Source organism: Thamnophis elegans, chromosome 11, assembly GCF_009769535.1.
Source record: "Thamnophis elegans isolate rThaEle1 chromosome 11, rThaEle1.pri, whole genome shotgun sequence".
Taxonomy (NCBI): domain Eukaryota; kingdom Metazoa; phylum Chordata; class Lepidosauria; order Squamata; family Colubridae; genus Thamnophis; species Thamnophis elegans.
The window spans coordinates 57,414,058-57,439,450 of NC_045551.1; the positions used below are offsets into that span (position 1 = coordinate 57,414,058).

Consider the following 25,393-nt stretch of genomic DNA (forward strand, 5'->3'; position numbering starts at 1 on the left):
GTTTCATGTTAGGCATGAACCAGGTCACAATAACCAAGCATGCAATATCCAGTGTTTTGGCATGGATACTCTTCCTCTTTCGATTGTGAATAAGTTTATCCCAATGGCTGGGCTCACATGTTGCGCAACCTGGGTTAAAATTGTGAAATGTAATTGTACAACATATGAGCCCAGCCATTGGTTAAACTTATTCAGGATCGATAGAGGAAGAGTATCCATAACAAAGCACTGAATATATACATGTTCGGTTATTGTCCATGGGTGGCATCCTGGGATTGGCATGGCCTTGAGCCACTGAGGTTCTGAGAAAGGAGGAATTAGTGCTGCTGATTGGAGCTCAGCAGCTCTTACTTGTTTATTTTGTCCCATAGTGCATAAAAGAAGTGGTGTCCAGTTACAGGGCCACGGTGTTCCTCCTCTTAGTTCCTGTCCCATAGAGCATGGGTCAGCAACCTGCGGCTCTGGAGCCGCATGTGGCTCTTTCATCCCTCTGCTGCGTCTCCCTGTCACTCAAAATATGCATCACAACCGCCAATGTGTGATACCCACCGGCACGTGATTTTTGGAGTGTTTCGAACCCCGGTAGGCCCACTATGGATAAATCCAAGAAAAGAAAAGTTTCAGAAGGAAACAGAAAGTTTAATTCAACTACATATGCTAGTTCTGGGGCCGCTCAGGAAATAGTCAGGCACGGGAAGAGTTTTGTGGCTCCCGGTGTTTTCTTTTCCGTGGGAAACGGGTCCAAATGGCTTTTTGAGGGTTTAAGGTTGCCGACCCCTGCCTTGGGGGAAACAAACGCATCAGGTCAAGGCTGGCTGTTTCCTTGGAGTCTTACGAGCCACTTTTCCTTTCTGCAGAGAGACCAACTCCATGGTGGAAGAGTTTATGCTGCTGGCTAACATCTCCGTTGCCCAAAAGATCAACCAGGAATTCTCAGAGCACGCCTTGCTGAGGAAGCATCCGGCTCCCCCACCCTCCAATTACGACATCCTGGTGAAGGCCGCCAAGTCTAAGGCAAGTCACTCCAGAAGGCCTTCCGCTGGTGGGACGAAGGCATGAAAGGTTCTCTGCATGTGTGAATGGGGGTTCCCTGAATTCTTGGTGGCCTTTCCTGCCTGTAAAAGGGGATCAAGAAATGTTGCACCAATTGAGTTTTCTCTCTTTAACTTTGAAGTAGTTAAGAGGAGGTACGGCACAGTTAGGGTAGAACAGTTCAGGTAGAATAGAGTAGAGTAGGGTAGAGTAGCATTGCATTGCATTGAGTTCTTTATTGGCAAAGTATGATTGGATACACAAGGAATTTGTCTTTGGTGCATAGGCTCTCAGTGTACATAAAAGCTATAAGTGATAAATCATAACCATAGTCATCATAAAAATACATTCATCATAAATCATAAGATATAACACTTAGTTATAGATAGCATATTAAATAAGCAATCAACATAAATCATACTAGGAAACTAAATAAAACTAAACCATAAAGATACAAGTAACCAAGTTTTAGTCATAAGTAGAAAAGGAGATAGGTAATAGGAAAGATGAGAAGAATAATAGTAATACAGCCTTACTAAATAGTTTGACAGTGTTGTTCGGAATTAGTAGATTCTCTAGCAGTAGCACTTAAATTTATACATCTCTTCACAATGCTTTACAGTTCTCTCTAAGCAGTTTACAGAACCAGCATATTGCCCTCAACAATCTGGGTCTTTTTACGAACTTTGGAAGGATGGGATGCTGAGTCAACCTTGAGCTTGGTCAGGATTGAACTGCTGGCAGTTCAGCATAATTAGCCTGCAGTCCTGCATTCTAACTACTGCCTCACTCCAGCTCCAGTTCATTAGACGCCTGTTGCCTTGAAGTGTGCTGGGTTTCATAACCTTCCTTGGCACGGCTGCCTTTCTCCGATGGGGTGCAGGAACCGAGCCTCTTGCTGCTGGATTACCCCATCAATATTTGTGATACTTATGCAAACTACAGTGAAACCCCATTTGGTATTTTTGTATTTTGTTCCAATTTCATTTTAAATTGTTTTTATAGGATTTCAGTAATAATTTGGGTTTAGAACTCTGCACTTTGATATGGCCTATTGTTTGTGTGTGTGTGTATTTTAATGACCCTGTAATCCCTTGCGTTGGGGCAACTGAATGGAACTGAGTGTGTACTGGCCAGATGCCCTTCCTATCACCAATGCAGAGTTCGCAGCAGATAACATCTCTTTGTGCCCAAAGAGAAAAATACCATATTTTTCAGAGTATAAGACGCACCCTTCCCCCCCTAAAAGAGGGTGAAAATTTGGGTGCATCTTAGACACTGAATGTAGCCCCATCAACCCACCAGGCTCAACCCTTTGGCCTCTGCCTCCCAGCAATTTACCTCCTTGCAGCAAAGGAGGGTTGAGGAGGCTGCAATAAGCTATAGTAATTCCTACTATAGCTTATTGCAGTGAAACTTGCTGTTTGCTCCAGGTAGCAAATTGCTGGGAGGCAGAGGCAGATTTTTCCTCTTGTTTTCCTCCCCAAAAGCTAGGTGCGTCTTATACTTCGGATCGTCTTATACTCCGAAAAATACGGTACCTTCTGCTGCCTAGGATTGAACGCACAGCCTCCTGATTGTGAGGCGAGAGCTCCACCTCTAGGCCACCACACCACTCCACCTTGATATGGCCTATGGGTTAATCAAAACTAAACTCAAGCCCATTTTGTGTTTTTTCCACTGTAGGGTTTGGAAATCAAGACCGATTCTGCAAAATCCTTGGCCGACTCCCTTGACAAAGCCGAGTCTCCTTCTTTCCCCTACCTGAACACCCTGTTGCGCATCTTAGCCACCCGCTGCATGATGCAAGCCGTGTACTTTTGCTCTGGAATGGACACTGACTTCCACCATTATGGCTTAGCGTCACCCATATATACGCACTTCACCTCTCCAATCAGGAGGTAAGGCTGTTTGTGGTCTTTCTACAGAGCAAATCCTAAGTGATGCTGTTATATGGATTTCTGGTGCCTGACTCGATAGTAATTTTATTTAGTTAGTTATATTCCATGCTTCTTAGCCACCTGTCTCTCTCCGTTACCTTACCAAAGGCCACGAAACAACATCTGTGCTAGCACTGAGGTTAGAAGGGGATACTGCAGGCTACTTTTTCTGATTGCCTGCTGCTAGCAGTTCGGCAGTTCAATTCTCACCAGGCTCAAGGCTGACTCAGCCTTCCATCCTTCCGAGGTTGGGTAAAATGAGGACCCAGATTGTTGGGGGTAAATATGCGGACTCTAGACTGCTTTGAGAGGGCTGTAAAAGCACTGTGAAGCGGTATATAAGTCTAAGTGCTATTGCTATCGCGATGTGGCTTCAGTTGCCAGTGAATATTTAGTTGCTATTTTGAGGTTACACAAAAACAGGAAAGGGAAGTTGTCCTCCCTCCTAAATAGGAGGGATGTGAGGGACCCCCTACAGGGTAAGGCTGAGGACTATGCCCAGTTCTTAGCGGACAAAGTTGCTCGGTTTCGGTCGGACTTGGACTCCACCTTTGCAGATCCAGCCGAGACACAGGGTGATAGCTTGGCAGACCATCTCTGGGTTGAGTTTCAGGATGTTACCTCTGGAGATGTGGACAAGGCCATACGAGCTGTGAGCGCCTCCACCTGTATACTGGACCCGTGTCCCTCCTGGCTGGTTGCCAACAGCAGTGAGGTGACACTCGGCTGGATCCAGGCGGTCGTGACCGCCTCCCTTCGGGAGGGGCACTTCCCCGCCGTACTTAAAACGGCGGTGGTGAGACCCCTCCTGAAGAAACCATCCTTGGATCCAGCCGTTTTAAACAATTATCGTCCTGTCTCCAACCTCCCCTTTGTTGGGAAGGTTGTTGAGAAGGTGGTGGCCTTCCAGCTCCAACGGTCCTTGGAGGAAGCTAGTTACCTTGACCCCTTCCAGTCCGGCTTCAGACCTGGTTACAGCACAGAGACCGCTTTGGTCGCATTGACCGATGATCTCTGGAGAGCCAGAGATGGAGGCCATGCGTCCATCCTGGTTCTCCTTGACCTCTCGGCCGCTTTCGATACCATCGACCATGGTATCCTTCTGCGACGACTGCGGGAGGTGGGGGTGGGAGGCACTGTTTTGCAGTGGTTCTCCTCCTACCTCTCGGACAGGTCGCAGTCGGTGTTGGTCGGGGGGCAGAGATCGTCCCTGAGGCCCCTAACATATGGGGTGCCACAGGGTTCGGTCTTATCCCCCCTACTATTCAACATATACATGAAACCGCTGGGCGAGATCATTCGGAGGCACGGGATAAGATACCACCAATATGCGGACGATACTCAATTGTATCTGTCCGCCCCGTGCCAACTCAATGAAGCGGTGGACGTGATGAGCCGGGGCCTTGAGGCCGTTAGGAACTGGATGAGTGTTAACAAACTGGTACTCAACCCAGACAAGACCTAGTGGCTGTTGTGTTTTCCTCCCAACAATTTGGCCAGTGTTCCACCGCTCAGGCTGGGGGGTCAAATTTTACACCCCTCAGATAGGGTTCGTAACTTAGGAGTCCTCCTGGACCCACAGCTGACTTTCGACCATCATTTGTCAGCTGTGACCAGGGGGGCATTTGCCCAGGTTCGCCTGGTCCGCCAGTTACGACCCTACCTGAACCGGGAGGCCCTCGCAACAGTCACTCGAGCCCTTGTGATCTCTAGGCTGGAATACTGCAATGTGCTCTACATGGGGCTGCCCTTGAAGTGCATCCGGCGACTGCAGTTAGTTCAGAATGCAGCTGCGCGAGTGATAGTGGGCGCACCGCGGTTCGCCCACATAACACCCATCCTCCGCGAGCTGCACTGGCTACCTGTTGATCTCCGGGTGCGCTTCAGGGTACTAATGACCACCTATAAAGCTCTCCATGGTAGTGGATCTGAGTACTTGAGAGACCGCCTCCTGCCGATTACCTCCCTCAGACCAATTAGATCGCACAGATTGGGCCTCCTCCGAATTCCATCCGCCAGTCAATGTTGACTGGCGACTACGCGGAGGAGAGCCTTTTCTGTAGCAGCTCCGACCCTGTGGAACGACCTCCCCGTCGAGATTCGCACCCTCACCACCGTACAGACCTTCCGCACAGCCCTCAAGAACTGGCTATCCCGTCAGGCCTGGGGATAAGTTCCTAATTCGCCCCACCCGAGTGTTGAATGTTGAATGCAAGTTGTGTTTTTATTGTCTTATTTTATTCACCTACTGTTTTTGTTTTTGTATTTGCACCCCCCCCCCCTTTTTGATTGTAAGCCGCCCTGAGTCCCCTCAGGGAAAAGGGCGGCCTATAAATTCCAATAAAATACTAAAAAATACTAAAAATACTACTCCCCCCCCCCCTTTTAAAAGTTATTCCAGTATGAACCCCAAAGAAATCCAAGCCCCGTCACCCGCTATATGTAATTACCCTGGATCTCCAGTTTAGCGATTGTCTTAGCTTCTATTCATGGAGGCTTAAGAGCCTCTGCCACAGAGACTGTGTCAGGGTTCAACGTAATACACTCATAGCAAGCAAAACAGGTGCATTCCTCAAAGAATAGCTATATTGAATGTATCACTTTGGCACAGAACTGGTGAAAACCGACTCTGAAGATTCCCACGGTTTTCACCCAATTAAAAGTAAAGGTTTTTCCCGTTCCCCAAACAATCAGGCACATGGTTCAATCACGGCTGCCTGGTTGCCTGGTGACATTGCTCCTCCTCCTGAGCAGGTGTGAGAATGTCCTTGGTTCCCAAGAGAAAGTATTTTATTTTGGCTACAAAGTCCCAAACGATCGCAAATCCCCAAATATATTTATTTGTGGTTTATGACCAGTGAAAAATTTTTATTTATCTCATTGCAGGTACGCAGATATTATAGTACATCGACTCCTGGCTGTGGCTATTGGAGTGGACAGTACTTACCCTGACCTCACTGACAAACATAAATTGGCAGATTTGTGCAAAAATCTCAATTTTCGGCACAAAATGGCTCAGTACGCTCAGAGGGCTTCCATTGCTTTCCATACCCAGGTGAGCAGCTCTTCTCAGCCCCCAGAATGTTTGGAAAAAGTTGGAATGTTAGAATCCAAATCCCAAGGCTTGCAACCCTTGTGCGCACTGGTTCAGAGTATCACTACCAATCTGTTATCAGTCGGCAGAACGGCAAGTAGTTTGGTGATGGCCCTAAGGTGGCAGGCTGAACCAAAGTAGGCCTCAAGCCTGAACCAAACTAGGGTTTCATGATATAAAGCTTTAACTGTTCATATAGAAATTGCAAGGTTTGCTTTTAGGACATAGTGCGGTTAGACACGGGTTAGAAGGAAGTCTGCACATGAAATATGCTGAAGCGAAGCATCTATTTTAGCCTATTTGCTGGCTTGGCTGTTAATCTGTTTGGTAGACACACATTGTTAGTTCCTCAAAATACATGCTATGTCTGCTATTGGCTGATCTATGTATTATGACATCCTGTAAACATACTTTCTGTAACTCAAGGGCAAAATCTTGAGGGGTGTTTCCAAAACTAACAGATGGCTTTAGCTGAAAGCGATAAACTATATAAGGAATTTCCTGACTTTCACTCATTGTTCAGGCCATTCGTTCTGAACCTGCGCAATAAACATTTCCTTCTCTGAAGAGCTGGCTTGCGTGTCCCGTCTTTTCTACAACAGCCCTGTTGTAAATTCAACATTTTCAAGGGTTGGGACCAGATATGGATGGATATTATACAGGAATGATTTTATGAAGGGAAGGTTTTAATTTTTTTGGACATTGTCAACAAGGCTTGTGCAATTAACAGCTTCCACTTTCTTTTCCCTCCAGTTGTTTTTCAAAAACAAGGGTGAGGTCAGTGAAGAGGCCTACATCCTGTTCGTCAGGAAGAATGCCATTGTGGTTCTAATTCCCAAATACGGTTTAGAAGGCACCGTTTTCTTTGAAGAAAAGCCCAAGACAAATGAAAGACTCGTCTTCAACGATGAGGTACAGCTTTCTTTTGCAAAGAAAAAAAAATACTTTTTTCTTAAATGCATAATATAGGATGGCAAAGGGCTCTATGACAATTACTGTATTTTCCAGAGTAAAAGACACACCTTTTTCCCTCAAAAAAGAGGCTGAAAATCTGGATGCATCTTATGCATTGAATGCAGCATTTTTTGCCTCCCCAAACCCCATCCCCTTCACCAAAATGGCCGTGCATAGCCTTTAGGAGGCTTCCAGAGTGCTCCTGGGGGCTGGGGAGGGCAGAAATGAGTAAAAAATGGGCCATTTTTTGCTTGCCCCCCCCCCCCCCCCCCAGGAGCACTCTACAAACCTCCTAAAGCAGTGGTTCTCAACCTGTGGGTTGGGACCCCTTTGGGGGGGTTGAACGGCCCTTTCACAGGGGTCGCCTAAGACCATCGGAAAACAAATATTTTCAAAAAAATGCAGAAAACATAATGTTATGGTTGGGGGTCACCACAACATGAGGAACTCTATTAAAGTGTCGTGGCATTAGGGAGGTTGAGACCCACTGTCTGTCCTAAAGGCTATTCATGTTTTGGGGAGATCTGCAGAGTGCAAAAACGTGTTTTTTTTTTTTAATTTGCCTCTTCAATATCTTGGTGATATTGGGGGGGGGGGGTGTTGGACTAGATGACCTACAAGGTCCCTTCCAACTCTGTTAATCTGTAATCCTATCCTTGATTTATAATCTTTTGTTTGGTGATTTATAAGGGAATTGGAAAAAGTGACATTGCAGCAACCTTGTGTGACCAAAATTTGGACACTTTGCAACTGGCTCAGATTGTTCATGTGCTTCCCTTTTTGCAACCTTCTGAAGAGCAAAGTTGATGGGGAAACTTGACTCACTTTACAACAATGGTGCTAAGTTAACATCCATAGTGATTCACTTAACAACTGTGAAAATGAGGCATAAAATGGGGCAAAACTCACCTTGACAACTGTCTGGGTTACCAACAGAAATATGGGGCTCAGTTATAAATTGTAAATTTAATGAATTTATATGCCGCCCAATCCTGAAGGACTCCGGGCAGCTTACATAAAAACAACTCTAAAATGAATACAAAAAATATAAAATAGAGAGAAAAGCAGGTTAAAAAACACATCATGCACTCAATCCTAGTGGGGCTGGACCTCATTCATGAGGTCAACAGCCCCAGGCCTGCCAGCATAGCCAGGTCTTAGTAGACTTACGGAAAGCCGAGAGAGTGGGGAGGGTCCGGATCTCTGGGGGTAGATCGTTCCATAGGGCCGGGGCAGCTACAGAGAAGGCCCTCGCCCGAAAGCGGCGACCCCCTAGATGACCGCCTACTTGGGTCCCCTGAATCACACACCACCACTGGGCACTTTCCCTAGTTGTTGTGAAGACAAGGACCAGCTGCAGTGCTTCCTAAACTGAAAATACGAAATACTCTCTTTTCCATAGATTCCTTCTCTCACCGTGGAAGGCACAACTTTCTGCACCTTTGACAAGGTTAAAGTGAGCATCGTGCTGGATTCTTCCAACGTTCAGCATCAGAAAATCCGGATGTCACTGGTGGAGCCCAAGGTAGGTTCCTGATAACATAGATAATGACTGTGGAGGAGCCACGGAAATAGCCTTTAGTCTCTTTATGGATCTTATAGCAAACCCCTGCCAGATAGGGTAGACCCAAAAATGTCCTGTAAAGGAACATTGGAGTGATTTTGCGGCGAAACTGTGACTTCGAATGGAGGTTTTAAAGGCTGCTTTTGCTTACAGAGGCTTCTCAAAAGGCCATCTTACCCGAGCTTTTAAAACTTTGGTCGATAATAGCAATAGCACTTAGGCTTATATACCACTTCAGTGCTTTTACAGCCCTCTCTGAGAGGTTTGCAGAGTCAGCCTATTGGCCCCAACAATCTGGGTCCCCATTTTACAGATCTCGGAAGGATGGAAAGCTGAGTCGACCTTGAGCCGGTCAGGATCAAACTCCTGGCTGTGGGCAGAGTTAACTTGCAGTACTGCATTCTAACCACTGTGCCAACATGGCTCAGTTTTAATTATTATTAGTTAATAAGCTACTTTTCTCTACAGACCCCTCACATCCTGGAAATAAACTGTTTCAGTTTCTTTCCTCAACACAGCACCATAAGACATTGCATGCCAAAACAACTAGACACAATGACAGGTTTCCCCCCCTGCCAACATTCTCCTAAACAACTACCGTATTTTTCAGAGTATAAGACGCACCTTTTTCCCTCAGAAAAGAGGGTGAAAATCTGGATGTGTCTTATACACTGAATACAGCACTTTTTTCCCTCCCCAAACCCTGCCCTCCCCTTCACCAAAATGGCCTGCAGAGCCTTTAAGAGGTTTATAGGGTGCTCCTGGGGGCTAGGGAGGGCAGAAATGAGCAAAAAAATGGGCCGTTCTTGTTCAATTCCCCACCACCCCAGGAGCACTCTATAAGCCTCCTAAAGGCTATGCATGCCCTTTTTTGACAATGGGCCCATTTTTGCAAAAAATGGATCATTTTTTGTTCGTTTTTGCCCTCCCCCTCTCTGGAGCACTCTAAGGCTATTCATGCCCTTTTTTTGGGGGGGGGGAGAGAACTGGAAAAACGGACCATTTTTGGGAGGTCTGAAGAGTGCAAAAACTTTTTTAATTTGCCTCTTCAAAATCTTGGTGCATCTTATACTCTGAAAAATACGGTAATTCCCACAATATTGTAGAAGGCTATTATCCTACTCATCTTTTCTATTACCCATTTCCTTATCTTCTTACGACTATAACTTTGTTGCTTGTACCTGACTATTTATATTGCTTTATTTAGTTTCCTAGTACAATTTCTGTTGATTGCTTATTCAGTATCCTATGAGTATCACTAAGTATTGTATCTTATGATTTATGAATGTATTTTTATGATGGTGATTTTATCACTTCGTTGCTTGTATGCCCGCTGAGAGTTTATGCACAGGAGACAAATTCCTTGTGTGTCCAATCACTTGGCCAATAAAGAATTCTATTCTATTGAAAAACCAAATGATTGTTGTTTCATTGATTACATCTAACACAATTTTCTTATTTTTCAGATATTAGGATATTCCAGAGATGCTACACAGTCAAGTGGCAATGAAGAACCAGAAATGAAAAAGAAAAAGCTGAAAAAGAAATGAATTAATGTTATTTGGTTGGGAGATAAATTATATTCAGGGGGAGGGGGGAGAAAAAGCAGGATCTTTTTTATACTTGTAGAAAAGACTTTTAAAATAATTAACATTTGCCCATTTTTAAAACCACCCGATAAATAATACAACTGTGTGCTCCTATGTCTTATTAAGGAATCCAACCAAAACTGAACTTCTGGGTCTTTCTCCAAAAGCAGGAAAGAACACAATTATTTTAAAATATTGTTAATTAAAAGTAAATACAGGTTTTGTCAATTTAGAACTGCATTCCAGCTTTTTCATTTGGATGCACCTTTTAATTTGTCAGCAAAACAAAGCTAGTTTCTGAAATCTTTTAAACCATTTTTCAGTCTCTTGGTCTATCTTTGTTTTAAAAAAAATGTGGTGCAAGGAAAATGATAAATAGATTGATAACAATCAGAGATCAAAAGCAGAGAGCAGTCAGGAAAAGACATATTAATGTCTACATTTTCCAGGCTCCAATGAGGTGGGTTTTTTTTTTGGTATGGATATTTGATGTTGATTGTGATTTGTGATATGAAGCTACTGCCAGATAAAGCTATTTTAAGAAGAGCACCTGCTTCTACTTTCTAAAAGAAAACAAGCAGAGCAGGAGATGAATTAGAAAGAAGCATAATCCCCAAAGGATTAAGAGTTAAAAGTTGTAAGCTTCCGATTCACAATTTGCGCTTCGAGGTTTCTAATCTGCACCTCTCGTTACAGATAAAAATTACCAATCCCCAGTTACTTAATTAACTTACTTAATGAGCGCTGTAAAGAAAATCCAGTTCCCAGCTAATTAGGAGGGATGGATTAAACAGCCAAGGAAGAAAAGTTAAAAGTGAAGTTAAATGGGAAAGTGCCTTACAAGAGAGTCTTTGCCATGTAGCCTCAGAGCTTTTCCATAGCACGGCTGAAATAGAGCAAAAAATAACTTTTCTATGGAGATGCTCAGTCATCCAGACCAGGGTTCTTCGAGATGCTTTTTCCAAGAGTCCTTTAGCCTTTCGGGTTTTTCTTTGAAAGACATTTCACTTCTCATTTCATCTGAAGAAGCTTCTTGATTGAGAAGCGAAATGTCTTCAGAGAAAAACTAGAAAGTACAGTTGCCTCTTGGGAAAAAAAGGCACCTCCGAGAAATATAATGTCCTAGCAATTTTCAAAATAGAGATTAAAGATTTAGGATTTTGTGCATGTGTTCAGTAGTTCCTGTAAAGGCTAAAAATAATAATAATAAATCCAGCCATTCTCTGGATTTTGTCTTGGCACTACCCAATCTGAGATGACCGTTTTAATAGGGTGTTTCCCTACAGGTACTTGTTAAAAAAAAAACAAAGAACAAAAACACTCTTCAGCTACTAACTTTTCCAAGTATAACAAATTGAGCAGGAAAACCAGTTATCTTAAACATGTTTTTTTTAAATGATGAAACATAATTCCAGCCCAGTATATTTAAAAAAAACGATTCGTCAGAATGTTGCCTTTTTTGTATGCGTGCAAAGGGTTTATTTATTCTAACAAGAATGTTTTCTAGCCTCCTGTTGAAACCGATTTCACATTGGTAATAAAACTTCGAAAAACGGGGAAAAAGCACAACTACTACTTTATTTAACTACTTTAAAAAAAATCATTGGTTCCCGATACGATTAGCATCATCAAGATGCGAAAGAGATTTCTTTTCAACAAACGCTATTAATTTTCACAGAAAACAAGGCAATACATATTGCTCTGCCACCCCATTTGGCACGTTAGTGACGCCTAATTCCAAATAGTTAACTTCCACTTTAAGTTTAAGACCAGGGCATCTGCATTTGTATGTTGTCAAGGCTCAGGCAAGGAAGCCCCTGCCTGGTAAATTGAGCCCATAATTGGCACATTAAGAAACAACTGGCTCTACTTGGGTATAACCAGAATCAATGCATGTCGGAGGCATATAGCAGCAGCGTTCCAACCGCAGCCGAGTCCTTGTGAGAATCCAAGTGCATAAATGTAGCCCACAGCATTCCAGTGCCAATTTGGTGGGTATAGCCAGGCTGATCATCTTGGGGGTTCAATTTCCCTCCAGCCGCTGGAAGGCAGTTGTACCAGTCCAGTGTCGAAGTATCTGTCAGAGTAGTCATTCAGCTTTGGGGGATGGTTTCTCTCTCTCTCAATCAATCAATCCCAGTTAGAAGCAGATCTATGCCAGCTCATTTGGGCAAAGGCACTTCCAGGAAGAGGCTGCTGGGTTGGCAAGCGTTTTCAGCCCAGTGTCCAGTTTTTGATTTCCCCTGCTTTGGGAGGAAAGAAGAGTCAAAAGATTGGCCATATTAGCCATAGTTTATTATAGTTTATAGTTTATTAAACTTGTATGCCGCCCTATTCCCAGGGGGACTCAGGGCGGCTAACAAACTAATAGGGAAGGGGGGCAATACAAAGAAAACGAACAAGACGAAACAAATACAAAAAACAGATTAAAAAACTCCTCAACAGTCACAACAATCCGAGGGGGGCTGGGAACTCATCAGACCCAGGAACAGCTGGAACAGCCAGGTCTTGACGGCTTTGCGGAAAGCCTGAAGGGTGGTGAGGGTCCGAATCTCCACGGGGAGATCGTTCCAGCCATGCCAACCTTTGCACAGGTTTCCCCTATGACCTCCTAGATTTCTTCCCCAAAGCCAGGGCTTAGAAAACCGAAGACGAGGGTTTGGCCCACCTACCTTCATTCTGAAAACGTGGGTTTTCCTCTGAGCCTCAAACGCGCTGTGCTCTCTGCAGCTGAGCTCGCCTCCAGCTGTATCCATGAGGCTGCTGGTATTGTAGCCACTGTCCATCTGTCCAAAAGAAATCAGAGCGTTGAAATAATCAGAGCCGAGGTGGCGCAGTGGTTAAATGCAGTACTGCAGGCTACTTCAGCTGACTGCAGTTCTGCAGTTCGGCTGTTCAAATCTCACCGGCTCAGGGTTGACTCAGCCTTCCATCCTTCCGAGGTGGGTAAAATGAGGACCCATGAGGAACAATGAGGAATTGTTGTTGGGGGCAATATGCTGACTCTGTAAACCGCTTAGAGAAGGCTGAAAGCCCTATGAAGCGGTATATAAGTCTAATTGCTATTGCTAATCATCCCAGTACTAGCAGGAAGTTGGCATAATCTTCCAGGTCCTTCCAGTTCTGCAGTTCTTGGTATGGGATGAAGTGATGGATCACCAACTGGGAAACACAATTCCGGGGGGGGGGGGATTTCTCTTTTTAAAGCCCTTTGAGGTCCCTAGGTCCTTGACTTACAACAATTGAGCCCCAAGTTTCCGTTACGGTTAAATGAGCTTCTCCTTTTGCAACCTTCCTTGCCACTGTCGTTAAGTGAATCACAGCTCTTGCTAAGTTAGTAACACGGTGGTTAAGTGGCCCTGGCTCCCCCATGCACTTTGCTTGTCAGGAGGTCGCAAAAGGGGATCACCTTGGGACACTGCAACCGTCATAAATGCGAGCCAGTTGCCGAATTTTGATCACGTGACTTCCTGGGTCATGTGAAAAAAAAAAACCCGGTCCTAAGTCACTTCTTTTGGCGCCGTCGTAACTTTGAAAGGTCACAAAATGAACTGTTGTAAGTCAAGGACTACCTGTACTTGCCCGGGGGTGTGTTAACTCTACACAGCTTGTGTACCTGGTAAGAGGAGACAGCTGGAAAATGGGCAATGTTTTGTGAGGAGGGATCTCCCCCTCCACCATGACACCCTCCCTGCAACGCTTTTCATTTTAAAATTAAGATTAAGATTTAGTTTATTTGTATGCCGCCCTTCTCCGGGAGGGACTCATGGGCGGCGAACAACTCAAAAGGGGATACAAACACAATACACATAATTAAAATACACAAGAGTCATACAACCATACAAGTCAAGAGGGGAGGGGAACTCATCAACCCCAGGCCTGCCGGCACAGCCAGGTTTCTGGAAGGCCTGGAGAGAGGTGAGGGTCCGAATCTCCACGGGGAGTTCGTTCCAAAGGGCCGGAGCTGCTACAGAGAAGGCCCTCCCCCGGGTGGTAGCCAGATGGCATTGGCTGGTAGACGGAACCCGGAGGAGGCCGACCCTGTGCGATCTAACGGGTCTATGGGAGGTAATTGGCAGCAGGTGGTCTCTCAAGTACCCAGGTAAAATACCATGAAGGGCTTTATAAGTTACGACTTTTGGGGCAATGGTGGTGGGGTTGTAAAAAGGTGGGATTTTATCGCTCTTGTGGAAGCCCCTTCCCCCCTCAGGGAAGAGACGGCCGGTATCCAAAACCTGATAAGTAAAATAAAGATGCCATAAGCGCAGGAGCTTTGAGCAGGAAAATTTGGGGAATCTTCCTTTCTATTTTGTCTAGAACATAGCTAGATCAAAACCACCCTGCTTTCGCCCTTTTTTTTACCGTGTTTCCCTGAAAATAAGACAGGGTCTTGTTTTCTTTTGACCCCCAAAATAAGCATTTGGCCTTATTTTCGGGGAGGTCTTATTAGTTTTGAGGTGCAGGAGGCGGCGAGCGTGGTCACTCATAGCTACTGCTGTGTTGCAATATTTTCAGGGGAGGTCTTATTTTCAGGGAAGTGGTATCCCGCCACCCGCTCTGCTCTATTCCCTTGTTCAGCCTGGAATGGGAGAGGGAGGTGGGGGGAGATGTTTAGGGCCAGAGCCCCTTCAAACGCTGGGCTGACCCTCACCTGCAGACTGCTGCTCTCACAGGGAGAAGCACTGCTTTCCGCCAATGGATCCATAGAGATGCAGGACCTCTCCATGCTCAATCCAGTCATAGCCCCCCCGTCGCATTCAGACGATCCCTTCACCGAGTTCTCATCCAGCATCTCCGGATCGGCCATTTCCACCGTTCGTTTCTCTCCGGAAGAGTCCAAGCAGGGCCGGAGTGCCAATCCTTCAGGGGTCTCCGGTGAGAGAGCGCCAGCGGCCATCTCCGAGGGGGACCCCGCTAATGGGATGTCCTCGTTTATAGGGGTCAGGCCCGCCCTGGGACTCCCGGCCCACGTGGCCTCGGCTGCTTCCGCCAGCTCTTCCTGGAAGTTCTCCGGGGTGCAGGGGAGGCGAAGGAAGGAGCTCTGATACAGGGCGGTCCCCCAGCAGGAGAGGAGCCTCATGGGCGAGTGACTCCTTAACGGAGAGCATTCCATGTGGGGACTCCTGCTGCTGGTAGGAGGAGCCTGACGGCAGGCGTTGGAAACGGAAGGAAGATCCGGAGAGCGGAAAGTGAACTGCCTTTGACCTGCGTGGTTGGAGGGGGGAGAGAAAGGTAGAAAATGTCAGAGGGAGAATACACCAAGGGTGCAGAATCAACAGGCCTCTTTTGATAACCTTGCTGAAGCCTTTTGTCAGAAAGGGGGACTACTCCAGGCTGAGATATACAATATTTTGTAAGGTAGTATTGAAAACCAACAGAAATAAGTAGAAAGCTTAAAATGGGGAAATAGTAGCACATACGGTATCTCTCGAGGTATAAGATAGATTCCCCTCTACCCCAAAAGAGGGTGAAAATTTGGGTGCCCACCCCCTAGACGACAATCCTTTAGGTCCCAGCATGAGGCCTCTACTTACATACCCGCCATTGGAGTTTTTCTTAGCTGGATGCCAACGGGAGAGAAAGTGGGCGACGCCAGATTTGCCGGGCTCCTGCGTGCCAAGGACGGGCTAGGAAGGCTGCCCAAACTGTACGTCCTGGCATTCCCCCGGATGGGGCTGGAGGAGAGATGGCCCTTTCAGGCACAGGAGAGATTCTCATTAAGAGCGAGCCACGGAAGGCATTGGTCACAATTGCATCTCTCGTAACCCAAGCTTCACGAGTTGACAGCCTGACATTAGCAACGGGGAGAACCCACCCCCTTCCTCCCCCCTCAACAGCCAAGACAATCTGCAGAAAGCATGGGAAATCAGTTCCCCATGAAGGATGTTTTTGGCTTCTTGGTCCAAAACCAGCTGAACTCATCCTGACCCACACAATCAACATCTCCAGCTTGAGCTACTTCTTGTGGCCAGCCAGTGGAGCTGGCAGCAGATCCGGACAGTGAGGAGGTTGGGGAGGAACTTGGGCCAGTCCGGGAGTCTGGGGAAGGCTCAGATGAGGGCTCTGCATCGGAGGCAGAGATGGGGCCAGGGCCGTCTGGCATTTACCAGCTGCTTTCAGAGTCAGACATCAGTGAGGCAGGCGAATAGGTGGAGTCTGTTCCCATTGTGTGCATGCGCGGAGTTGCCAGACGAAGGGGACAGCTAAAGAACAAGGGTCGACTTGGGAGTGAGGCCACAGGTGGACGGTGAATGGCCCTTCCCATAAGGAATAAAAGAGGAGCGAAAGGAGAGTGGAGTTTGCATGAGACAATTAGTTCATTCCTACATTCTTGCCAAGTATTACGGCGTCTGAAAGATCTCGGCCTGGCCACCCTCCAAGCCTGATAAAGGTTGGTAATTGTGAATGATCTTGAAAGACACTGGGAGAGGAAAGACTTTGCTGGAGAGGAATTCACTGTAAATTAAATAAAAGGGCTTTATCGAAACGAGGACTCGGCTTCGAGCTGCTGGGGAAGCCTAGGCCAGAACACTACTCACTGAGCTGTCAGAACTCAGAGGGCTCCTGCAGCGGACCGGAGAGAGGTCGATGGAACAGAGGACGCCTAAGGAGGCCGGGCCGTTGCGCAGGCCGAGAGAAGGGGAGGGGCTCTCGGAGGAGAGACCATTCTCGTCCAAAAACAGCTTTCTCCTCAAGGAGGAAGTGCTGAGGTTTTCCTGGGACTGGTCAGCCGATTCGTCGGCTTTGAAATAGTCACCTGAGGAAGAGGAGACGAGTTTTCTATTTAAGATTCATAAATTACCATATTTTTCGGATATAAGACACACCGGAGTATAAGAAAGACACACCAAGATTTTGAACAGGTAAATTAAAAAAAAATAATTGCACTCTGCCGGCCTCCCAAACCCTCTGCATGCCTCGGGTTTTTTTGTGAAAAATGGGACATACAGAGTTTGAGAGGCCTGTAAAGTGCTCCTGGGGGGCCTGGGGCAAAAACGGGCAAAAAACAGCACGTTTTTCATAAAAAAAGCCCCCCCCCTTTTTTTTAATTACAAAAAATGCATGTATAGGCTTTGGGAGGCTTGTAGAGTGCTCCTGGGAGCTGGGAGCAAAAACGAGCAAAAAACACCCTGTTTTTGCATTTGTATTTAGTTTATTTGTATGCCGCCCTTCTCCAGGAGGGACTCAGGGCGGCGAACAACTCAGGGGGGAAAGGGGACATAAACACAGTACACATAATTAAAATACACGAAAATCACACAGCCATACAGTCGAGAGGGGAGGGGAACTCATCAACCCCAGGCCTGCCGGCACAGCCAGGTTTTGACGGCTTTCCGGAAGGCCTGGAGAGAGGTGAGGTTCCGGATCTCCGCAGGGAGTTCATTCCAAAGGGCTGGAGCTGTCACAGAGAAGGCCCTCCCCCGGGCAGTAGCCAGATGGCATTGGCTGGTGGACGGAACCCGGAGGAGGCCGGCCCTGTGAGATCTAATGGGTCTTTGGGAGGTAATTGGCAGCAGGCGGTCTCTCAAGTACCCAGGTCCAATACCGCCCCCATGAGCTCTTTACAGGCTTCCCAAACCCTCTGCGCGTCTATTTTTGCAAAGAGGGCAGAGTTTTGGGAGGCCAAAATTTCTGTATTCAGTGTAGAAGACGCACCCAGATTTTCACTCTTTTTTTTTTTTGTGGAAAAAGGTGTGTCTTATACTCCAAAAAATACGGTAATAATTTAGTTTACTCAGCATGAAATGGAGCTGAGTTACGAAGCATGAGGCTGTATATTCTGCAATATTTACATTTTTGGTAAAACTCATTCAATGAATCCAAGCTCTGCAAGCTAAAGTAACATGCGCTGCATGCATGCATTCACCACAATTTCACAGTAACCGTGAGATAAATCATAAAACAAAACAATGAGGGATATCCCTTTATCTCATGGTTTTGCAAATCTATGCACACTACACACTGTATGATTGTTGGAAGAGAAATGCTTCTATACCATCAGGCTCGAAGTTTGAGGAGGAAGGGCAAGCGGTAAAAAGGAAAGTGAAACCTTCTAAGCAGCTTACAAAGATAATATTTAAAAAAATGCCTATCATTTCAGACCCATTGTGGCAGCGCCTGTTAGCGGGCAACCACTCCTGCTGCCTGCCAGGCCCCTCACATTGTTGTGTCACTGCCGCATCACCAGCTGTCCCATTAAAGTGAATGGGACAGTGGATGAGTCAACAGTGTACATCATAGGAGGAGCGGCTGCGGGACAAAGGTGACAGCTGCTCTTTAAAAATTATGATTTAAACAGAGTTGCTTTAAACCAAGCCTTTTTCCTAGTGATTTAAATCACGATTTAAATCAAATCCACCCTGCGGTAAATCCAATCTGACCATTTATGCCTTGCACAAGGTCAAAGGAGAAGAGAGCACAAATCACAGGAATCCGTTTGGATTCCAACTCTTTTTTTAAAGGGGGATTTTGAAATTTGTGGGCCAGGACGGAGACGTTTCTCCATCTCCTGCATCGCTCAGAAAAACTGCAGAGAGGAGGAACGAGAGCAGCCACAAAACCACACAAAAGTTATGTTTTTTTACAACAGTGGTGAATATCTGTGGCTCAGGTGTAGGATGAGGATAAGCAGAAGAACATGAGATGGTGACATCCCCTAAACTCCACTGAAGACATTAACTATCCTGGTAACGAAACATTCGGAAACCAACCCACAAGCCCAAACCCTCACTTCTTGTTGTGTGTCCTTTACACAACCTCTCAAGACTTCTTAAATTGTGATCCTTTCCTTTTATCACATGCCACCCTTCTTTGGAGGTATAATCCTTACAACTTCCCCCAGTCCAGTTTAGACTGTTATAAGAAACCCTAACAGAGCAAGTAGACTTATTTTACAAGCTACTTACCCAGTATCTTTTCCAAATCAAAATCCACTGGTAGGGATAACACTGTCTGACAAGCAGCTGGAGAAAAAAGAAACAGAGCACAGCAAGGCTGCATCATCAGGATTGAAGCATTTTTTAAAAAAAACCTTTCTGGTTAAAATCTCTTGAGATTAAGTACAGGTAATCCTTGATTTATAACCTTTTGTTTGGTGACTGCAGTTACAACAGTATTGAAAAAAAGTGACTGCAAACCACGATGTAGAAAAGATGTGGAGACTCTAGAAAGAGTGCAGAGAAGAGCAACAAAGACGATTAGGGGACTGGAGGCTAAAACAGATGAAGAACGGTGGTGGAACTGGGTATGTCTAGTTTAATGAAAAGAAGGACTAGGGGAGACATGATAGCAGTGCTCCAATATCTCAGGGGTTGCCACAAAGAAGAGGGAGTCAAACTATTTTCCAAAGCTCCTGAAGGCAGGACAAGAAGCAATGGGTGGAAATGAATCAAGGAAGCAATTTAGAACTCAGAAGAAATTTCCTGACAGTTTAGAACAATTAATCAGTGGAACAGCTTGTCTCTAGAAGTTGTGAATGCCCCAACACTGGAAGTCTTCAAGAAGATGTTGGATAGCCATTTGTCTGAAATGGTATAAGGTTTCCTGCCTAAGCAGGGGGTTGGACTAGAAGACCTCCAAGGTCCCTTCCAACTCTGCTACTGTATTGTATTAAAACCATTGCAGCCATCCCTATCATCAGGTGACCAAAATTCAGATGCTTGGCAACTGGCTCCTTTGTGACAGTTGTAGATATTTAGGGTTACGTGATCACCTTTTGTGATAAGCAAAGTCGGTGGGGGAAACCTGATCCCCTTTACAACCATGTCACTAACTTAACAACCCTAGTGATTCACCTAACAACCGTGGCAAGGAAGGTTAAAAAATGGGGCAAAACTCAACAACTGTCTGGCTTTGCCAAGAGAAATTTTGGGCTCAGTTGTTGGAAGGCAAGGGCCAGCTGCAGTGCTTTCACCAATAAAACCGCCATCGTTCCAAAGCTGCGTTTGGAACAAACTGGGATGAACTCAGCTTGTCGGACGCTAAGCAAGGGACAGCCTGATAAGGACCTGAATGGGAATTCTGAAATAAAAACTCCCAAGGCTATAACACTAGACAGAAAACGGTCCTCCCACAAAACCCACAAAGATTTCTGCTCCCAGCCACAATGCCAGAAGGATGAAACAATTGCAAGCTTCCCTCTTCTCGACAGGTGTGTCCTCGAGTTACAGCCGTAATGGAGCCTGCCCATTGCGATCCTAAATCATGACGGTTGCAAAACCATCATTTTGTTCTGCTGAAAGTAACTAAGCAAGATTATTGTAAACCGTGGTGAGGTGACGATGGGACACTGCAAGTTGCCATGTCTCCTAGTTGCCCAGTGCCAGAAAAGGGGTGGGAGGAACACGTTGCCTGCAGGGAGGGGGGGCAACTGTCAGGACTTGCAAGCAGGTAACCCAGAGAGGTCCATTGGGAATTTCGAACAACCGCTAAGTGATCAGTCATAAGTCAAGGACCATCTGTACATGCATCACTCTATTGTAGTGGTGGCGAACTTTTTCAGCACCGTGTCAAAAAGAAAGTGCGCACCGAGGCCGCAACCCGGAAGAGGAGCAGCCCAGGGGCCATGGGCGCACCAAGAAATGAGCTTCCGGTTTCCAATGTGCGCATGTGCACCAGGCATCTGGTCTTCTGGTTTCTGGCACGCCTGCGCACGATAATCAGCTGGCCTGCACATATGCGCACACCGGAAACTGGAAGACCAGCTGTTCTGGTTTATGGCATTGCCACATGCACGAAGGTCGGCTGATTGTTGAGCACACATGCGCACCAGAAACAAGGAAGAGGAAAGGGCGATGCCGCACGTGCCACTTTGGGCATGCATGCCATAGGTTTGCCATCACAGCCCTACTAAAATGCATGTTTTGTCTCTTTCATGCAGGTGCCCCAGATCTCTTCATAGACGGAGTTTACTCTCTTCCCCCCAAAGTTTTCATACGAACCATTATTTTTCCCAGGTTGGACGATGATTTCTCGGCCGATGGGTGAAGCATCGTTGAGCTCAACACCTGCAATTGATGGAGTTAGTGAACAGCTGGAATATCAACAAGGAAAGCATAAAAAGCATCACCTGTGTTTAGCCATAAACGGGAAACACTTCCTTTCGCATTTTGACAGTTAGGTTTGGTCAAAACAGTTTGGCTCGTAGAATCGACCCATCCATCAAACATGGAGGAAAGCTTTCCATGAATACACAAACAGCAGCTCAAACTAAGTGATTCCAATGATTGCAATTTAAGCCAACTGCAAGAATCCGTAATAGCATCATTTAGGATTAAGAACCAAGAGAAAATTCATCAGAATACGCAAAATGTGTGGGGGTTTTTCCCCCCTTTAGCTTAGCAAGAATTGCTTCGGAAGCACATAGAACAGTATACAGTAGTGACCAAAATTGTGGAAACCTTTTGGGAAAAGTGTACAATATTTTTGAGTTTTGATGGCTAATAACACCACTTTTTTTTGTAGTATCATAAAATTATATATCAATGGAAAGATAATTTAATCAATAATGTAATGCAATAAGAAGGATTTGCTGTTAGAGTAGCAGTTATAAAAAAAAGTGAAACACGCAGAAAAAAAAGATTATCACCATAGAAAAAAATGAGATAAACAAAGATTATCACCATGTCAGTTAATACTTAATTGGGTAACCTTTAGCATGAATTACAGCCTTACAACATCTTCCCATAGAGTGAACCGTCTTTTACTTCTGAAGCTGTTATAATGTGAAACCAAGATTGAATGATTACTTCTATCAACTGGGTTTGATTGCTGGCTATATTGGATATAACATTTCATACAATACAGATAATCAAACAAATTTTGTTGCATTACATTTTTGATTAAATTATCTTTCCATTGATATATAATGTTATGGTACTACCCCAAAAGAAAGTGGTGTTAAAGGTAAAAGTTCCCCTCGCACATACGTGTTAGTCGTTCTCAACTCTAGGAGGCGGTACTCACTTCTGTTTCAAAGCCGAAGAGCCAGCCCTGTCTGAAGACGTCTCGGTGGTCATGTGGCCGGCATGACTCAATGCCGAAGGCACACAAAAACACTGTTAGCTTCCCACCAAAAGTGGTTCCTATTTTTCTACCTGCATTTTTACGTCCTTTCAAACTGCTAGGTTGGCAGAAGCTGGGACAAGTCACGGGAGCTCACTCTGTTACGCCACGCTAGGGATTCAAACTGCCAACCTTTCTGATCAACAAGGTCAGCATCTTAGCGACTGAGCCCCCAACTGGTGTTATTAGCCATCAAACCTCAAAAATACTTTTTCCCAAAAGGTTTCCACAATTATGCCACTACTGTTTATGCAGTGACATTTCATTTAAATGTATGCCGATTAGTCTACATTCAAAGTGATAATAAAGTTATTCTAAGACTCCTTTCTGGCTTGTTAAGCCTTGTGTGTTGGAGATCCCAGCTCTGAACAACCCGGCTTATAAGAGAACCTCCCCGCCTCCAGAACAGAAGCTGCTCCTTACATCTGGTTGAATTCAGCTGAGAAGACTGTTTCCCGATGGGATCGGTCCAGGGCGATGGGACAATGGTGCTTTTGGTGAAAAACTAGGAAGAAAGGACAGGATTGCGCATTAATGACATACAAACTCTTTGCAAGGAAACAGTCAGATTGTGGACAGAGTTTCCCAGAAGAAAAAGGCGAGATGCCTTCCAGGATTGAGTTGATGCTTGTTCCAACACTGAGTGGATTTGAAACTGCTTTCTGTGAAACGGACCAGGCACACCAAGCAAAGGGTTTTCCCTTCCTGAGCAGCCTCTTCACGTCTGCTCACTGTTCAGAGGACGGAGATGACTTTGAAAGTCACAGGAGGCAAGGAAAACTTCCTGGGTAGCATCCCACTCAATGGCTGGAGCTCAGCTTCCCCCAGTTGGCTTGAACCAAGGATGGCGATGATGATTACCTCGTTGATGGCCCTTTGCCTCCGTTCTTCGACCTCCCTGTCGATCCTGTGAAAGGGAAGGAAGGAAGGAAGGAAGAGTGAGTGAGGGGCAGTCATGGAGAACCTCCTCCAACACCTGCAGCCACCCCACTGCCCTGCCCCACCTGGTCTGGCTGAGGTAGAAGGCCTGGCGGTGGATGTCCTCTGGGTTGATCTCCACTGGGTCAATCAGGGCCAGCTCGTCAATGGACCACATGAATCGCCCGGGGCTCTGCAGAAGCAGATTCAAGGGGGCTTTGGGAGAACCCAGCAACCCCTCCTCTCCTCCGACACCGTCTGCCTCTGTTCCCCTCTGCACTCAGACCCTCTTTGCCCTGCCAAACTTCAGGCAACTCTCCCCATCCTCTACGCCCTCCCCAAGCCTCCAGCACCCTAACCTTCTCTTAGGTCCCTTCTGCCCCAGGCACTGACTCCCCAAGCCTCCAGCACTCCTCCCCTTCTCCTAGATCCCCCTCTTCTCTTAGATCCTGTTCTCCACCAAGCCTCCAGCACCCCAACCTTTTCTTAGAGCTCTTCTGCCCAAGGCATTGAGCCCCCAAGCCTCCAGCATTCCTCTCTTTTCTAGATCTTCCCTGCCTCAAATTTTGCCCCCCCAAGCCTCCAGCACCTATCCCCCTTCTAGACCTCCCCTGCCCAGACTTTGCCCCCCCAAAAGCCCCCAGAGGTCCTCCCCCTTCTCCTAGATCCCCTGTTCCCAGACCCTCTGTGTCCTCTCAAGCCTCCAGCAGCCCAACCTTCTTAGAGCCCCAATTCCGAGATGCTCTTTGCTCTGCCAAGCCTCCAGCACCCGTAGCCCCTTCTCCTAGATCCCCCTCTTCTCTTAGATCTCATTCCCAGACCCTCTATACTCCCCCAAGCCTCCAGCCCTCCCAACGTTTAGAGCCCCTGTTCCACATCCTCTTTGCTCTCAAGCCTCCAGCCCCCTGCCCCTTCTCCTAGATCCCCCTTTCTCTTAGATCACCTCTTATTTTAGATCCTGTTCATAGACCCTCTATGCTCCCCCAAGCCTCTACCCCCCCAACTTTCTTAGAGCCCGTTCCCACATCCTCTTTGCTCTCAAGCCTCCAGCCCCCTGCCCCTTCTCCTAGATCCCCCTTTCTCTTAGATCACCTCTTATCTTAGATCTCATTCCCAGACCCTCTATGCTCCCCCAAGCCTCCAGCCCCCCAACTTTTAGAGCCCCTGTTCCACATCCTCTTTGCTCTCAAGCCTCCAGCCCCCTGCCCCTTCTCCTAGATCCCCCTTTCTCTTAGATCACCTCTTATTTTAGATCCTGTTCATAGACCCTCTATGCTCCCCCAAGCCTCTACCCCCCCAACTTTCTTAGAGCCCCTGTTCCCACATCCTCTTTGCTCTCAAGCCTCCAGCCCCCTGCCCCTTCTCCTAGATCCCCCTTTCTCTTAGATCACCTCTTATCTTAGATCTCATTCCCAGACCCTCTATGCTCCCCCAAGCCTCCAGCCCCCCAACTTTTAGAGCCCCTGTTCCACATCCTCTTTGCTCTCAAGCCTCCAGCCCCCTGCCCCTTCTCCTAGATCCCCCTTTCTCTTAGATCACCTCTTATCTTAGATCCCGTTCACAGACCCTCTATATTCCCCAAGCCTCCAGCCCCCCAACTTTTAGAGCCCCTGTTCCCACATCCTTTGCTCTCTTTGCTCTCAAGCCTCCAGCACTTCTCCCCCTTCTCCTAGATCCCCTGTTCACAGCCCCTCTGTGCCTCCCCCCAAAGCTTCCAGCACCCCCTCCCTCCTTCCCCATCTGTCCCTCCCCTCTGCACACCCCCTTCCTAGCCCCCCTCCTCCTCCACCCCCCCGCCTCTCACCCCCCCCTCCACTCACCTCCGGGGGCGGGGCGGGACGGAAGGCGCTGGGGCTGCAGACGGTCTGCTCCTGCAAGTGGCGGACGTCTCCGGGGCTTTCGAAGGGGTTCTGCACCCGGCCGGGAGTCTCGGGCAGCAGCGCTCCCCGCCGTTGCATGCCGGCTCCTCCGCTCAGCAGCCCCGACAGCAGGACAGCCCCCCGACCTGCCAGCCCAACGCTTCCTGCCGAGGCGGACGGCTCTTTAACTCCTCCGCGCCGGCCGGCCAATCGAAGCGCGGGAAGAGGGCTTTCCCCGCCCCCTGCCTTCGAAGCAGCCTCTCCGGGGAGAGGCGCCGCCGCATTCAAAAGGGGAGCGCGACTCCATTGGCTGGGGACGGCGCTTCCTCGCCCTTCTCTCTCTTTCCCTCGCCTCCGCTCTATGGTAGCCGCCGTCGGTT

The 25,393-nt window shown here is 46.9% G+C and overlaps 2 protein-coding genes across 3 annotated transcripts in view; one reads left to right on the forward strand and one right to left on the reverse strand.

Annotated features, from left to right (window-relative positions):
* Positions 1 to 11,374, forward strand: part of DIS3 (DIS3 homolog, exosome endoribonuclease and 3'-5' exoribonuclease) — a 27,550-nt gene extending 16,176 nt beyond the window's left edge. The window contains exons 16-21 of the mRNA XM_032226523.1: positions 858 to 1,014; positions 2,719 to 2,933; positions 5,859 to 6,027; positions 6,820 to 6,978; positions 8,423 to 8,545; positions 10,051 to 11,374. Of these exons, the coding sequence (XP_032082414.1) occupies positions 858 to 1,014; positions 2,719 to 2,933; positions 5,859 to 6,027; positions 6,820 to 6,978; positions 8,423 to 8,545; positions 10,051 to 10,134 (907 nt within the window). The 3' untranslated portion in view covers positions 10,135 to 11,374. The remainder of the gene's footprint in view (positions 1 to 857; positions 1,015 to 2,718; positions 2,934 to 5,858; positions 6,028 to 6,819; positions 6,979 to 8,422; positions 8,546 to 10,050) is intronic.
* Positions 10,497 to 25,192, reverse strand: BORA (BORA aurora kinase A activator). 2 transcript variants are annotated; one of them, XM_032226525.1, is made up of 11 exons: positions 24,975 to 25,192; positions 23,241 to 23,347; positions 23,098 to 23,143; positions 22,660 to 22,741; positions 21,114 to 21,179; positions 19,080 to 19,136; positions 16,713 to 16,930; positions 15,712 to 15,865; positions 14,825 to 15,378; positions 12,846 to 12,959; positions 10,497 to 12,416 (listed from the first exon to the last, which is right to left on the reverse strand). In XM_032226525.1, exons 1-11 carry the CDS (start codon positions 25,110 to 25,112, stop codon positions 12,336 to 12,338), a joined length of 1,617 nt encoding a protein of 538 aa, XP_032082416.1. In that variant the 5' UTR covers positions 25,113 to 25,192; the 3' UTR covers positions 10,497 to 12,335. The 2 variants fall into 2 exon arrangements, with proteins under 2 accessions (XP_032082416.1, XP_032082415.1); XM_032226524.1 differs by having other exon boundaries at positions 10,497 to 12,419.
* Between the last annotated feature and the right edge of the window lie 201 nt (positions 25,193 to 25,393).

What these genes read in the sequence shown, in the direction of transcription:
- BORA (XM_032226524.1), bottom strand. Translation starts at nt 25,112, where the DNA reads ATGCAACGGCGGGGAGCGCTGCTGCCCGAGACTCCCGGCCGGGTGCAG. An exon ending in TGATTTGGAAAAGATACTGG is followed by an intron (nt 16,931 to 19,079) that starts GTAAGTAGCTTG and finishes CCTCTTCCTCAG; the next exon opens with GTGACTATTTCAAAGCCGAC. An exon ending in CTCTGAGTTCTGACAGCTCA is followed by an intron (nt 15,866 to 16,712) that starts GTGAGTAGTGTT and finishes TGTGCCTGAAAG; the next exon opens with GGCCATCTCTCCTCCAGCCC.